Source organism: Micrasema longulum, unplaced genomic scaffold, assembly GCF_059751315.1.
Source record: "Micrasema longulum isolate JH-2025_06_02 unplaced genomic scaffold, ASM5975131v1 h1tg001155l, whole genome shotgun sequence".
In the NCBI taxonomy this organism is placed as follows: Eukaryota; Metazoa; Arthropoda; class Insecta; order Trichoptera; family Brachycentridae; genus Micrasema; species Micrasema longulum.
In genome coordinates this window covers 41,282-56,365 of record NW_028278342.1, presented here as the reverse complement: position 1 = coordinate 56,365, position 15,084 = coordinate 41,282, and the positions used below count along the sequence as shown (strand labels likewise).

The 15,084-nt window shown below is 30.9% G+C and overlaps 1 protein-coding gene across 1 annotated transcript in view; it reads right to left on the bottom strand.

The window, feature by feature from the left end:
* Nucleotides 1-14,279, bottom strand: part of LOC148276737 (gonadotropin-releasing hormone receptor-like) — a 48,132-nt gene extending 33,853 nt beyond the window's left edge. The window contains exons 1-2 of the mRNA XM_088233833.1: nt 14,235-14,279; nt 13,516-13,699 (exon numbers count right to left, since the gene is read on the bottom strand). Coding sequence (XP_088089959.1) covers nt 13,516-13,699; nt 14,235-14,279 — 229 coding nt within the window. The remainder of the gene's footprint in view (nt 1-13,515; nt 13,700-14,234) is intronic.
* Between the last annotated feature and the right edge of the window lie 805 nt (nt 14,280-15,084).

Sequence of the window (15,084 nt, the reverse complement as noted above, 5' to 3'; positions counted from 1 at the left end):
AGCGTAGGCCGAATTTTAAATTTGACGCAATGTCGAGTGTGTAATTTGGCCACTTACCATCGATAACAGGTCATGAGCCCTGAATATGTATAGACTTCCATATAATTTCTTCATTAAAATGTTCTCAATCTTTTTTGTAATATGTTAAGTATTTTATTTTATTTTATAATACAAGAAATATAAGAAACTCTTAAATGTTTTACCGCGATAATATTCATTTAGTAGCGGAGTTCCATACTTCTATACATAGAAAGCAAACGAGAACAAGTATGTTGTCTTAAGTTTAGGATTGTGGTTTTGACTGTTGAATCACTCTGCAATAATATAATTAAAAATGGAATTCATAATTACTGCTTCCAAAATTAGGATTAAATATTTTGCGGTTTCAATGATGCGATTTAGAATGCGAATTTTTATGATAATATTTTAACTATTTATTTTCATAATATATTGAGATTTTCTACTGACATTTCTTGGTGGAACTGCATTTTAATTATAATAATAAAAACACTTTATAGTTTTATTCCACTTTTATTTATAATTATTTTATAATTTTTTTTTCCAGTGACCGACATCGTCAGACTGGACTGGACCAGTCTGACGATGTCGGTCACGACGAAACCCGGTCACTGGTAAAAAAATTTACAAAATAATTAAAAATAAAAGTGGAATAAAACTATAAAGTATTTTTATTATTATATTTATTTTCAGATAATTAAAAAAAAAAATTATACGCAGCAAAAAAAATGTACCCCTAACTCTATGAGGCCAAGAGCCCTGTGTTGAATTGGGATACAACATAATGGAAAGTGGAAGCATACATATTATTAAACTATAATTCCCTGGTTTATCCTTTAAGGTACCGATATAATAACAGTAAACATCCCTTGTGCCAGGTATTTACATTTTTTTCAGTTTTCAAAGTGATTTTTTCAGATTTTCAGAATTGAGAATATTTTGTAAACACATTTAGGTATACTTTAAAAAAAATATTTCCACGGTCTCAACAACGCCAAAAATCAATATACATATGCGTTAATGTCTATTTTTCAGTATAATTATTTCGTTTCTGGAAATAGTAAACGCAATATATATGGAAATATGACGGAATAAATATACATATTTTATAATTATATTAAGGAATACACATGTGTGGTATGGAAATTTGTGGGCTCATTTTCGATTCAAGGAACTCCGAAAGGATCCAAAAAAGGCTTAGGTACTTTAGGTTAATTCTCTGTAGAGCGACTTCTATATGAAAATATTATAAAGCAGACTAACATAATGGCTGTTTTCATATAATAAAATATGTCAAGGCGTTCGTGTGTTCACTGAAACATGAATGAAAAATTATCAAATATTCAATACACTTTGGCACCAATAAGGGAATAATGACGAAAATAAATAAATATAATATCGCAGTATTTAACGTATGTAGATGCATGGGAGCTCCTATCGAGATGTGCTCCGAATGTATTTATTAATAAATACATTAATAGAGAGGGGAATTGCGTAGACGTTTTAGGTTGAGTCACTAAGCACTGAACTGGACTACATGTTGGAACTATCTGAGGCTGTCCGAACTGACTGTATGTTCGAACTGAACTGAATATTGCAGCTAAGAATGTACTACCGGTATATAACATACTGTCCAGCGTTCACTTTAATTCCTAGTGGGAACTTGATTTCGTGTACTACTTCCTTGGCAGTCAGTAATTCAATATGCGTACGGATAGGCGATTTATCATCACTAATTTGGATGTCTTGATAATCTACTATAACCATCATGCCATTTCCCCGTAAGGGTAGATAGAGAGTATAGACCGCCATACATCTCTATACTGGCATACATTTCTAGTTTCTTCCACATTCATACATCTTGTCATACATGGCCTTCGGTTCTGCTTGCATTTGACATGACTAGAGTTAAGATTTTACATTATCTGATCATGCCACGTCTTCCTTGGTCGTCCTTGTCTCACGTTACCGTTCATTTTCACCATATATACTTGTTTCACCACTTTTTCTTCATTCATTCTTTCTACATGACCAAACCATATCAGAAACCCTTTCTTAATCTTATCAATTAAAGCTGACTCAGATTTACACTCTCGCCTGATTTCATCATTCGTAATCCTGTCATACATTGATTTCCCACGCATTCGTCTAAGAGATCGGATTTCAATCGCGTTCACCCGACTTTCATCTTTCCTCTGTCAGTTCCATGTTTCACTTCCATGCATACATGTTGGGACTAAAACTCCGTTGTGCACTCTCAGTCTTCGATTGACATATTTTTATTAGCAATCACTGTGTTGAGTGCGCCGTTAATTTTGTTGCCCGCATTCACTCTCCTTGATACGTCTTGATAATCAATTGTTTGGAAACTGGAAATGGGTGATTTCGTTTCTGCACTGTCCTTAATACGGAGTAGGTCAGCTGACATTGAGAATTGATTTCAGGGTGACTGTTACAGTATTCATTTAAAAAATGTAACAAAAGCTTATTAAAGAGAAGTTATACTATTTATTTTATTTGATAACCCATAAACCGAAACAAAATGTTCATATTTTTTTTGGAAATTTGGGTAGTGTTATGTAATTTAGAGTTAAAATCCTAGGTTTTGTACTTGTTCTATCGCGTGTCAATCAACCTATTTGCCAGATCCACTTTCTAGGGCACGGATTTCTCCGAATTTTTATATGGGGGAGAGTCATGGAGTACGAAGGCCCAAAAAAGTCAAAGATAGATGCCTACGAAATGTGGTACTGAAGACGTATGCTTCAAATCCCACGACCTGCAAAAAGAAAAAAATATTTCCACCTTAAGATAGCTGAATGGAGATGATAGAATATCTTCCATCTGTTCAAATCGTGTCTTCCAGGTTTTTGGACAGATTGCCAGAAGAGACGAAAACAGTCAAATTAATAGTCATGCGAAGGGTGTGAATGACAATAATCTATGACGCCTTGAAGACAAAAACAGAGGATGGTAACGACCCTCAACTGTGAGGAGAACGACGCAGATTATAAAAATGGCATCGAAATATTGCTGTCTCTGAATACCGAAAAAACATATTACATTACTTTTACATTGAAAGAACAAGTTAAACCTCTTATAAATATTTGTATCCACATTGCAAAATGCAATGAAATATATCAGTTTTATTATCATTATAATTGCCTTCAAATCACTAAAAAAATTAGCATAAAATATTTAAGAATTAAAATTGATAAAAATATAAAATGGAAAGAGCAAATAAATTATATTGTAAATAAAATGAAAAAACTTATATTAATTTTTTTAATGGACTAAGTCCGTTAATAAATAAATAAATAAGTCTTTATTATGTATTTTTTTCAGTTTTAATTAGTACAATATTTGTAATGGTCTCTGGCCCGGTATCCAAAAAAAAATTATACTGATCATTGTCTATAGTAAAATAATTAAGCTAGGTTTCAAGTAGCTCATAATTCGGTGTCCTATTAAATATTAGGTGCGGATAAGAAGAGACAAGAAAATATGTCATTTCTACACCGTATAATATTTATCTGTATGAAAGTGGATAAAGAAAACAGTTCTGTATCTGACTCGATGGCTACTTTCAAGTCAAAAATCTGAAAAAGGAGGTCTAGTGCTGGTAAGTCTGCTTCATAGTATCGTTTGAACAAAACATTGTTTTGAGACAAATGTTTTTTTGGGCCAGTGAGCGCAATATTTTGTGATTGTTACACAATGTGTAAAGTGCTTAAACCATCTTACATATGGTGTTAATCTTGAAAATGCACAAACTTGCATCATCATTTCTCAAAGATTTTTTTCATTTGGATATAAAAATGTTTTCTTGCACGCGGTAAAAATTAGAGCATTTAATTGTACGGCAAAGTTTCTCAAAAAACATGAAAAAAAAAAGAAAAATGAACTACGTCACAAGTTCTGCAGAATCAACCAATGGTAGAGTGTTGTGATAGGTTTCTGATTTCCGGGAAGCCAAACTCAACAATCAGCAGGACTCACCGTGGAAAACTTTTGATGTCAAGGGCGGAATAATTTCAAAATTACAACACTTTAAAATATCTGAGTGCTGATAATATGACATATTAACATATTTTGGTAAGTTTGACAGTCTATTAACTGATGAGAAAAATGTAAAAAAAACACTGAGCTTCCTCATTTAGTTTGTGTTCTTTGTAATAATTTTATGCAGACCTTTTTTCGACGAACGCATTAATTATCATAGTAAATTTCAAAAATGGTATGGAAATCACTTCTTTGTTTCTTTTGCCTTGAGCTTTAAATTCGTTGCAGTACAAACTTCCATTCCTAGGAGTAATTATACTATATTCCTATTTACATGGAAACATTAGCTGTATTTATAAATAAAAAATGTATTAAAATAAAGAATCCAAGAAACTAAATTACTAGTGTATCGTACAGTCAACAATATATGGCGGGGTAATTATTAAAACTTGGTAACTTCGAAAACAGCAATTGTGAGTTACCCTTCAAAAACACATTTTTCAATTCACGCAAGTCATTCGTTCAAATCATCATAATCTGATTTCAATGAATAACGACTTGCCTGTTTTTATGAATGTATGTATGTGTATGCGCATGGGTGTATGTACGTGTGTGTGTATGTACATGTGTATATATGTGTATATTTATATATATGTGTGTATATATGTGTATGTCTGTATGTATATGAATCAAAATGTGTATCCGAATAAGTTTATATTTTGTTTGTCTGTGCTCTATATTAATTTGTTAACTATTATAATATATAAAAATGTAATTGCCTAGCTTGGAACGGGGTATGTACCCTTGTTAGCTGGGCAAAGTGAATATGGAATTGTATTTTGATAAAGAGTGTGAATAAATAAATAAATAAATAATAGTCGTTTTTAGAGGAATACAAAAAAATAAACAGAGAATGGTACAAGATTCTTGCGCAAGATCTTGTGGAGTCTTTTGTACTTAATTTTGTACAATAATATTGGTAACATAAAAAAATATTTTGAAATTCTCGCAAAACAAAAAAAAAAATACTTACATTGGCCACGCCCCTAATAAGTCACGCTTCGGTTAAATTTTGAACTTTGTCTGTGACCGTTTAAATTTAAATAAAATCTTGACGTCACTATTGTCAAGATCAAACATGTCGCATTTTTAAGGAGACATATTTTTTAACAATTTTAATTGAATTGAGTTACGCATGAAAATTTTTCTCTAAAATATCCATATTGATTTTGAAAAATATCTTCTAAATCCATTTCACGTATTTTTATCGGTATTCGTAGTATGTGATATTTCCCTATTCTTGTGTCAAATCTTGGGCTATTTTGTTTGTATCTGGGATTGAAAATTACGCAGTACGTATATGTTTTCTGCGCCATGACAGATAACAGGCAGGTTCACAGTTTACACAACGAGTTATCTTGTGACAACTAACTAACTGCATATTATTATGCAATCATCAATCAACATCAGGTTTCTAAACTAACATGGATATTGAAAATCAGTATTATCAGAGAAGAAAGGCAAGCGTGAAGTGGCAAAGTGCGGTGAAACAAAAAAAAAGAAAGAGAAAGGAGTTGAAAGTTAACAGTAACACAGGCGTCGGATCTGCGCCCACATTTTTAAGGATATAATGTTTTCTAATTTTTCTTAGTTAGATCACAGATTTCACTCAACATGTGTATTAAATGACACAATATTCATTGGTTTTTAAAAAATAATTAGTCTAATTTACAATATTATGCATACACTGAAATTCCTGCCAAACTCCGAAACTAGTTTTTTGAAGGAATTTTTCGCTTTAAATCTTTTAGAGGAAACGCAATCTTATTTTTCTTCATATAAACCTATTAAGGCTCCACAGCAGTAATTTTTTTACACAATTTAGATATTATGATGTTTTTTTGATGAATTATTTATTATGGGTATAAGAACCATCCAAAAACCTTAAAACTACCCAGTTAAATCTGGCGTATTAATGTGATAACTATTTTTGAAAAACGCAAAAGGTGACGGCACAGAAAATTTTATTCTGATACTTTTTTATAAAAAAAAACTAATTAAATTGGTTCAGCTTTCGGGTACGGAAAACGGGACACCGAAACGTCAATTTTGGCGATTAAAGTTGGGCATAATCAATCCGACGTGTATCGGAGAGGCATTTGCGAGAGAGTGACAAAAAACAAATGTCCAAATACCTATTTATCAAATTTCTTACTCACCGCATATCCTCTTAAGCAGCACAAATGTCTAACATTTGATATTAACAATAAAAAAAAATCATCAAATCTTGCACGAGATCTTGTACCATTTTTTGACCCATGTAATACGAGCTTTAGTCCAGTACTGTAAAATAAATATTTTCAGTTCGTCGCACGATACTGCAAGTTATAGCGAGGCTTCAGTATGTTAAGTGAGCGGTCACTACGTGATATAACAGACGAGGCTTGTGTAAGAGCGTAATTTTGTCCTGAATCGTTGTTCTGAATAATTGTTAGCAGTCGTTGTTCTAGTAATATCCGGGAATGCTGTGCCGTTTGCATGATTTTCCTTTCGCAGGCGCCTGTCGCGACATTATATTTTACAGCCAGCAAAACGAGAACTTGTAACTTTACAACGATATTACTCTGAAACAGACACTTCAAAGGAAACAACGAGAATGATTTATTTAATTGTGCACATTAACGTATTGTTGGCAGCTGCCAAAAGTTTGACCCTACAGACATAAGGCAAATTAAAAATTAAATTAATTTAAAACCTTGAAATAGTACATACATAAATACATTATTATGTGTGTTCTACTAATAGTATTATAATATACGTATTATGCTCGTCCATATATATATGATGAAACCAATGTTTCGCTAAAAATTTGACCTCTAAACAATAAGAATGTTTTTTTATTATTTGATAAAATCAGCTAACGTTTACTAGTTTTTTAAATAACTACAATAAATATTTTGTTATTGGTTTGTTGTTTTAACCGTAGTGATCTGAGGTGAGTTAGTTGTTAATTCATTAATAACTTCTAAAAAATTGCGACAATCCCACACACAACTTTCTGACTGCGCAGCTATGCGCGAACTGGAAAATAAACTGCGCTCTGTCTGATTCTCGAATATAAAACTCCGTAAGTGTTTTGATTCCTTTAAAGCGGTCCCTCAGTATAAAAATTCACAAGTCCACGCATGCGCAAAAAGAGTTCTTTAGTATTTGTGGAACCAATTCTAACAAGCACATCCAGGTTTTTTTCCACGTCTTTCCACGTGATGGTTCTTTAACAAATTTAGCACTTTAATCGGTTGACACGATGGCATTATATAATAATTGAAAACCTTGAAATTTACATCTTTTATGCTGAAATTGATTGGTTTTTAGTTTATTTCAAAGCATTTGAATTTCTGTGTAAGTAATAGGCACATATTTTATTTTATTTACCTAGCACCAACTGACTTGTTTCCCTAATCGAACCTCGCCGCACGCTCCTGATACGTATAAATAATCGCACGCTCCTGATAGTATTTGCAACTTATATGTAAAAGGCTGGTGTTGTTTATTTAAATTTAATAAAATTAAATATTATACATGATATAAGGGTGGGCATATTGCCTTAAGGCAATTTCTTCCTACCAACTCGTACCGTTCAATTTGAGAAAATATATAGTATATGGACATATTCTGGATATAAAAAATTATAATAATTAAAAATAAAAAAAAACAGAAAATATTAGCGTTTTTATAATTTACCGAAATATTTCAATTTTGATGACCATTTTCAACAAGTAGTAAATAACTCACTATTAGAAAATGAAAATCAAGTTAGGGTAGAGTGGGGTTCGAACCACGGACCTCCAATCCGTGAGTTCGCAAAACTAGGCACGGAACCACAACCCGATTCAATGTAAAAATAAATAATAAGTAATAAAAAAAAAAAAAAAACATTACGAAATTTGAAACAAAACTAAATTTCATTTCATTTATTTTTATTCAGATATTTAGCACATTACAGAAAAAAGACCCAATTCATTCTAAATACAATAATACATCACAAATTACAGTAGAGAGTAATGTTATTAAAATAATATAGCAAAATGTAAAAAGAAAAATTAAAAGTTAGAAAGTGCTTTCCTAAGGGAAGGCCCACTGTCGTAAAATTTGTCGACATCCGAGGCGATGCGATTAAGTAGCAAGACTGCTCTACCAATATTCCCTTCTCAAAAATGTTTTCCCTCTCTGTTGCAACAAATTTAAATATTAAATAATTAACTGTTTATTAAATTAAATAATGTTGGTTCCATTTGAAATCAAGTAATAAATCTTAATAAAACCATTCTAGATGTAAATTGAAATGTCAAATCACGACTTGGTGATGACTTGTTGAAATTATTAATTTGAACTTCAAATGAAACTATTTTAACCTTTACCATCGATATTATGAATGAGAATGTGACCAAAATATGTTTATTATAAAAAAATTGTAATATTGTTTTGGTAAAACCATCGATTAAAATATACACGTCACGTTAAAGGAAATGATAAACGGTGGCTTGTCATTCCATACATTTGGAATAAATTCAGTTGGAAAATTTCAATATAAAATACTCATAAATCACTAGTATAAACTTTTAAACCAGAACATAAAGAATAAAAGATTTCCTCGGCCTCGCGGTGTTATAGTCAGCGCGTTTGCCTGCCATGCAAGAGGTCTCGGGTTCGATTGCCGACATGGTTGAAGTGAAATATTTATTTAAAACGGTGTTTTAACACTAGAATATTTCATAGTCCCTGGTCTGGCACCTGAAGCGTAAGAGTGATCATCTTTTCTTCATGTAACAAAAATGGTCAAGATACGCTGCGATTGGTGTACCAATGCAGTATCCTATGCACCATTTGGTGCGGAAAGGAAATGAAAAAGAAAAAAGATAGCATTATGCAGAATTTACAATTTAAAATGAGTATGTATTTGATTTTTCTTTTCATTTAAACATAATTTTTATTTGGTTTTTACGTTAAAACCAAACATGTGTAATAGGAAAATATCACAAACTTCAAATACTGATAAAAACACATGAAATGGATTAAGAATACTTAATTGTATTTTCGAAATCAATATGGATATTGTGGAGAAATGTTTTCATCTATAAATGTACAATAGAAATTTAATAAAAATACGTTGCTCGAAAAACGCAACATGTTTGGCCTTGGCAGTTGTGACGTCAAGATTTGTGACAATGTTCGAAACAAATTTGAGTGATGCATTACGGGCGTGGCCAATGGAATGACAGTTTTTGCGGGATAAATTATAATTACCAATTGAAAAATGTTTTTTATGCTACTAATAATAAGCATATTATTTTTTTTAACTGGAGAATATTTCATAGACCTTTATTGATTCTTGACTATTAATAATTAACGTGATATTTTCTATAATAGTAACAACACATTATGTGACAAATAAAACAAAAAAGTCACAGCAAAAGTCATTTACACAATAAAAAAAAAGTAATTTATTTTGGTATTATTATCGTACCAATCAGGAATTTGTCGAGTATTTTTGAATAAAAATGTTGAGATTATTCCTCGTGGGATTAACACGAGGTCTCAGATTCGATACCTGGTAAGATTGACGTGAAATATTCATTCAAAGGTTTCTTTTTGATCTGCAATTCTTCACGGTCCTTAAACTGGTATCTGAAGCATGACAAGATCATCATGCCTACGTATTTATATGAAATTATGATACGAATAAGGTGAAAATGTGTTAAAGACGATGATGAAGAATGTTTTATAGGTCATTCAGATATTTACAAATTTAATTATATGTAGTTGGCTGGTTGAAATTAAGTCATTTACAGGGCTTATAATTTGTTGTGTATTTCACCAAAAGCTATGATTGGTATCTCCTAAATAAAATAGTTTGAAATTAACAACACCGATATTTGTGTGTTTAAAATACGAAAAATAAATAAAAACAATCAACTTTAAAATTATTTTATAAAATTTATGTTTGAATCACTAACTTTGCGGTACCTATCATTTTAATAAAATTAATTTGAAACAATTTTTTTTTAACCACTTAATTATATATTTTTTACCGACTGTAGCTTTGAAATTGGTATTGAAAATATTAACTATAGTAAGGCCAATTTAATAGGTCACATTTGACACTTCTGTAAGGGCGGTATTAAACTTATTTTTTTCGAATTTAGAACTGCATAATTGCTTAACTTTTTTCAATTACGATTACATATTTTCGTAATAATGACAAAATAAGGTAATTTTACGATTTACTTTCACTAATAAACAATTTTAAACATAATAAACTTTTTCTGTTCTAAACGTCGTTACAATGTTGCATCAGTGAACCCTTTTAATTTTTAAACACTAGGGATGTTACCCAGAAAAAACGAATGTTGATAATTTTGTTAAATTATGTACTTATCTTATTTTGTTCCTTAAATTCACGATAGAAAATAAGAATGGGATAAGAATTCGACTTTTAATTTTTAAAACAAAATTACAGTACCAATAAGTACTTTTTCACACTGAATTCAATTCACATATATTATGTTTGAAGTCCGAATCGATTCATTCACTTTGATCGATGTTTTTAAGCATGTCACCTCACTATGAAGCTAAAACCGACAAATGTCAAGTGTGACCTATTAAATTGGCCCTACTATAGTTAAGTATTCCTTCATTTTGAAGCTCGTGTGGCTTCAAAACAGGTCGATAGAAAAAAAAGTGGTTAAAATCAAAAATTGTTTTATATTTATTTTGTTAAAATTATTGGTCATTGGCATTCGTTTACTGAGTGGCAGCTTATTGCTTTCTCCGCAATTTGACGTCAGTAAGTTCAGGTCTTCAGGAATAGTAATATAAAACTACAAGTAAAAAAGTTCTAAATTCGCGTCGAGAAGTTCAAAAGATGTGTTGAACTTTTTTTACAGATTACTCATTTGATTATTTTATGTACCTACCTACTTTGCGGGTGTTTGATGCTCGTTGTTTTTATGAAGACTTATAATAACATTATCTCTAGCGAGTTTCATTAAAATATTTCAAATGAGTGACAATAATATTTATGATTACCATTGCATTGAATTTCCATGTAACAGTCGACGCGACGATAGCCTATTGTTTCGTGCAAGTCTAAGCTTTTTGAGTGAAATTTTAGTAATTCTAGATAAATTACGCGTGCTTATCTTTGTATAAATCATAAAAGTCTAAGTGATTTCTTAAATTATTCATTATAAATCCAATTTGGGTAATGGGCGAGCGCAATAAATAAGGCTTAATCTATTTACATACATCCTCGTTGCTTTAAATTTATTTATGGCAATTTGTCTTTTTTAAACGTTTTCTATTTACATTCAAATTTCAGTTTTGAGAGAAACTATTTTTCTATTAGGTATCCTATACAACTTTATGCGTGTAAAATAAAAAATACAAAAAAAACATTTTCTTTGTGTTTTCTTTTACATCTGCTCGAAATTTAGTAGTAAGTGCGTTGTTTCCTGTAAAATGATTTTGTATTTTCAAATTCTATTTGTTAACAAACATAATCGCTATCCTATGATGGCTTTTTAGTCTGTGCCCGTGTTCAGCTATAATAGTTATCAAAAACAAAATGTAAAGTAACTTAAAATAAATAATAATTACACATGATACAATACCGGAAGTAAGAAAATACATTATAAATAGAAGAAATAACAAAAAATAAAAGTTTCTTTTCCGATTTAGGCCAGTTTCGGCCAATAAAACCCGTTTCAGCTGCGGTTTCGGTTCATCCATAAATTTCCGGAACTTCGGCTCGGATATGTCGAATTATATTCGGCTGTACTTGGATAAGTAAAAATTAGACAGACGTTCTAATTTGTTAACTGTATTAAGTAGTTCTAAGATTTTTCATATTATTTTTTTGGTAATTTCTTTACAGTTTATAAGTTAAAGCTCCTAAAGCGTAGATTGAAAAACTGTTACACGCAAGTTATATATACGTATATTTCTAAAAAAAAAAAGGAATTTTATTTCATCGTCTATTTTATCTAATACTATTCTTAATAAACTCCGTAAGGTTCAAACAATAAAAACGCCCAATTTGGGGCGTTTTGATGGGACTTTTAACATATTTGAATAAGTTTTCGTTTCGGTTTCAGCTGAAACTAGGACAAAAACTGAAATTCGGGTTAGATTTTGGCTGAAATCTTGTTTCGGTCGGTCACTGATCCTTATATACCAAACAAAATTACATTAAACAATAATATGCATGAAAAAGTCAATTAAGCTAATACAAATAATAAACAAAAGAGGAAAAACATTTATAGTTTTATAAGTAATACGAATAGAGTTGGATAATAAAATCAATTTCTAAGAACGTTTTATTTTATTCCACCACATTAAAAGACCTTACACGAGGGTTATAGTTTAAAAGATCGTACATATGTAAATGGTTTACCAGTTTGATATTGATCTAAAAATATGACAAGTAAAAAGTTAAATTACTCAAATCCTGTTTCTTTATTTCTTCATCTTTTTAAAATTAAAATATGATGTTAGACGTCATTCCTCGTTACCGTTTACAATAATGTTTTTGGTATACCGATACAGTGCCTTGTACACCATCAGGTATGGAAAACGATAAGTATTTTATTTTATGGTATTAACTGTTTAATTGCTGATTTTCTTTATTATGGAAATAAAAGACGACTCATACTTACACAAAAAAATAAAACAACTGGTTCCGCGACACATTAAAGACTCTTTATTATAAATGTATATATATTAATACAAAATACAATGATAACGATTTTCTGAATGAAATGACAGTATTCTACTTTAATTGTATTTTTCTGAAGAACCTTTTACATTATAAATTCCAATGAACTTTCACCAAGAATTTTCGCTAAGAAACAGCAATGAACATTTTTAATTGCTTGTTCAAGAAACAGGCTACTAACCCCACCGGTTCTTAAACTACCGAGAGAGAATATTTATTCTTTGAATTTGTAGGAGTCACCCGGAAATCAATTCTCAGCTTCTATCGCGTTAAGGACAATGCAGAAATTGAACAATTCATTTCCTGTGCGTAAACAATTGATTATCAAAACATTTTATTGACTATTAACAAACTGCTGACACGAGCGAATGTAAAATCGCTGAGATACACGGAATAAGTATATGACCTCAAAATCTTACAAGAAATTAAAATGAGCACTGGATAATGTATAATTAATAAAATCCTCAGTTACAATATGCACTACATACAGTGAGTTCATCATGTAGCTAGTTCAGTGCATAGTGATTCAACGTAAAATGTTTACCCAATTACTCTCTCCGATACTCTATTTATTCATCATGTAATAAATACGCACCAAGCCAAAACATAGTTTCTTTTGTTAAAATTCGAGCTGGGTAAGAGTTTCCGTGCATCAACAAGGATAAAATCCTACAAATTCATTAACTTCAAATAGGTAATAACTGGAAATAGGGACTTACTTGAAATAGTGACGAAGGTTGCAGCGTAGGTGACCATTAGGATGATGAGAGGAATGATGAACATGAAAAGTAAGGAGAGAGAAGCGTAGACCTGTTCCTGCCACTTGTCTGTGTACGAGCCGTGAGTTACACATTGGTAGAACTCCTCTACAAAGGGTCCCTTTGCTTCATGGAACACAATCATCTGAAACAATACATTATCACACATTTATGCTTGAAATTAACAACAGGCACATTATGGCTTGTGATTTATGTTTATATTTACCAATCCACTTTATTTTAATGAAATGTACATTACACTATGTTCATATTAATTTCTTTTATGTATACAGTAGGGTTTTGATAGTCCGAACTCCAGCTTTTTTTGGTAAAATAAACCAAAGTAGGGAACACAATGCCGAACACTCCTCTAGTGGAACGGAAGGCCTGTTGACTTCTGCCAACAGGCCGGCTTCTCCTGAAGAGTTTTAAGTGGTTTCCTCTCCACAAGAGCAAATGCTGAGAAGTTCCTGATTGGCCCACATTAGTATATCCCTCCTGATCCCAACAGTTAAGATAAATTTAAAGAAATTAAATTGCAGAAAAATCCACTTTTGAAATATAAACCTTGTATATTATAAGCAAGGTAAATAATAAAGCAACTCCCATTAAAAAAAATATTTAAAAAAAAAGAAACCCCAGTTAATCCGAACGCTTCTACAATCCTAAGACCTCCCTACCTCTGTGAAGCCTCTGTAGCCCTTGTTATTTAAATTAGATGACATTTTCGGCCAAGATGTGGAAGATTTTGACCATAAAGATAACTTACCATTTAGCTTTTTCTAAACAGAGGCTTTTCAGAAATAGACATAAATAATTTCATGATAAACACTGCTGATATTGATAAAATTGTTGTAAGTGCAACATGAAGTGCAAAGAGAGAATGATGATGATTTATTCATTAGTTATTACATAAGTAGTTTTGCATTTTTAATTAATTGTCTTTTAGCATTAGTTTATAAATTGGCATAGAAATTTTTCATCTTAGATCAAACTAAGCCATGCTAGAAAAATATTAACCTCATGGAGGATACAAATGCATTAGTTTTGTATTTCATTTTACAAAAAAAAAAAAAAAACGTAACCCTAACTCTACGACGCCAAGAGCCCTGTGTTGAGTTGGGATATAAATGAATAGAAAGTGAAAGTAATATTAGAATAGAATACTACTAATAAAAATTATTACATAAACATAAATTTCAATTTTTCAAAATCAAATTTCAAATATCTGGACAACACGCTTAACTTTAATTTTTGTTTTTTATTTATTTATTAATTATAAAAATACACATGAATAATAAACAACATTAAGATACATAAAAAAGTACACCTGATAAATGAAAAAAACTTTTTGTGGCTTGTTGGTGAAGTTTACCCATATAAAAATTAATCCTATCTAAAAATAAATATCTTTACATAAACAATTAAAGTCAAAATAAGGAGCAGTAGTTAGACTGTATCTAACTACTGCTCCTAGTATATATAAATCCATGCAATATCTCGCAGCAGTCTCCTACAATGGTCTCTTCC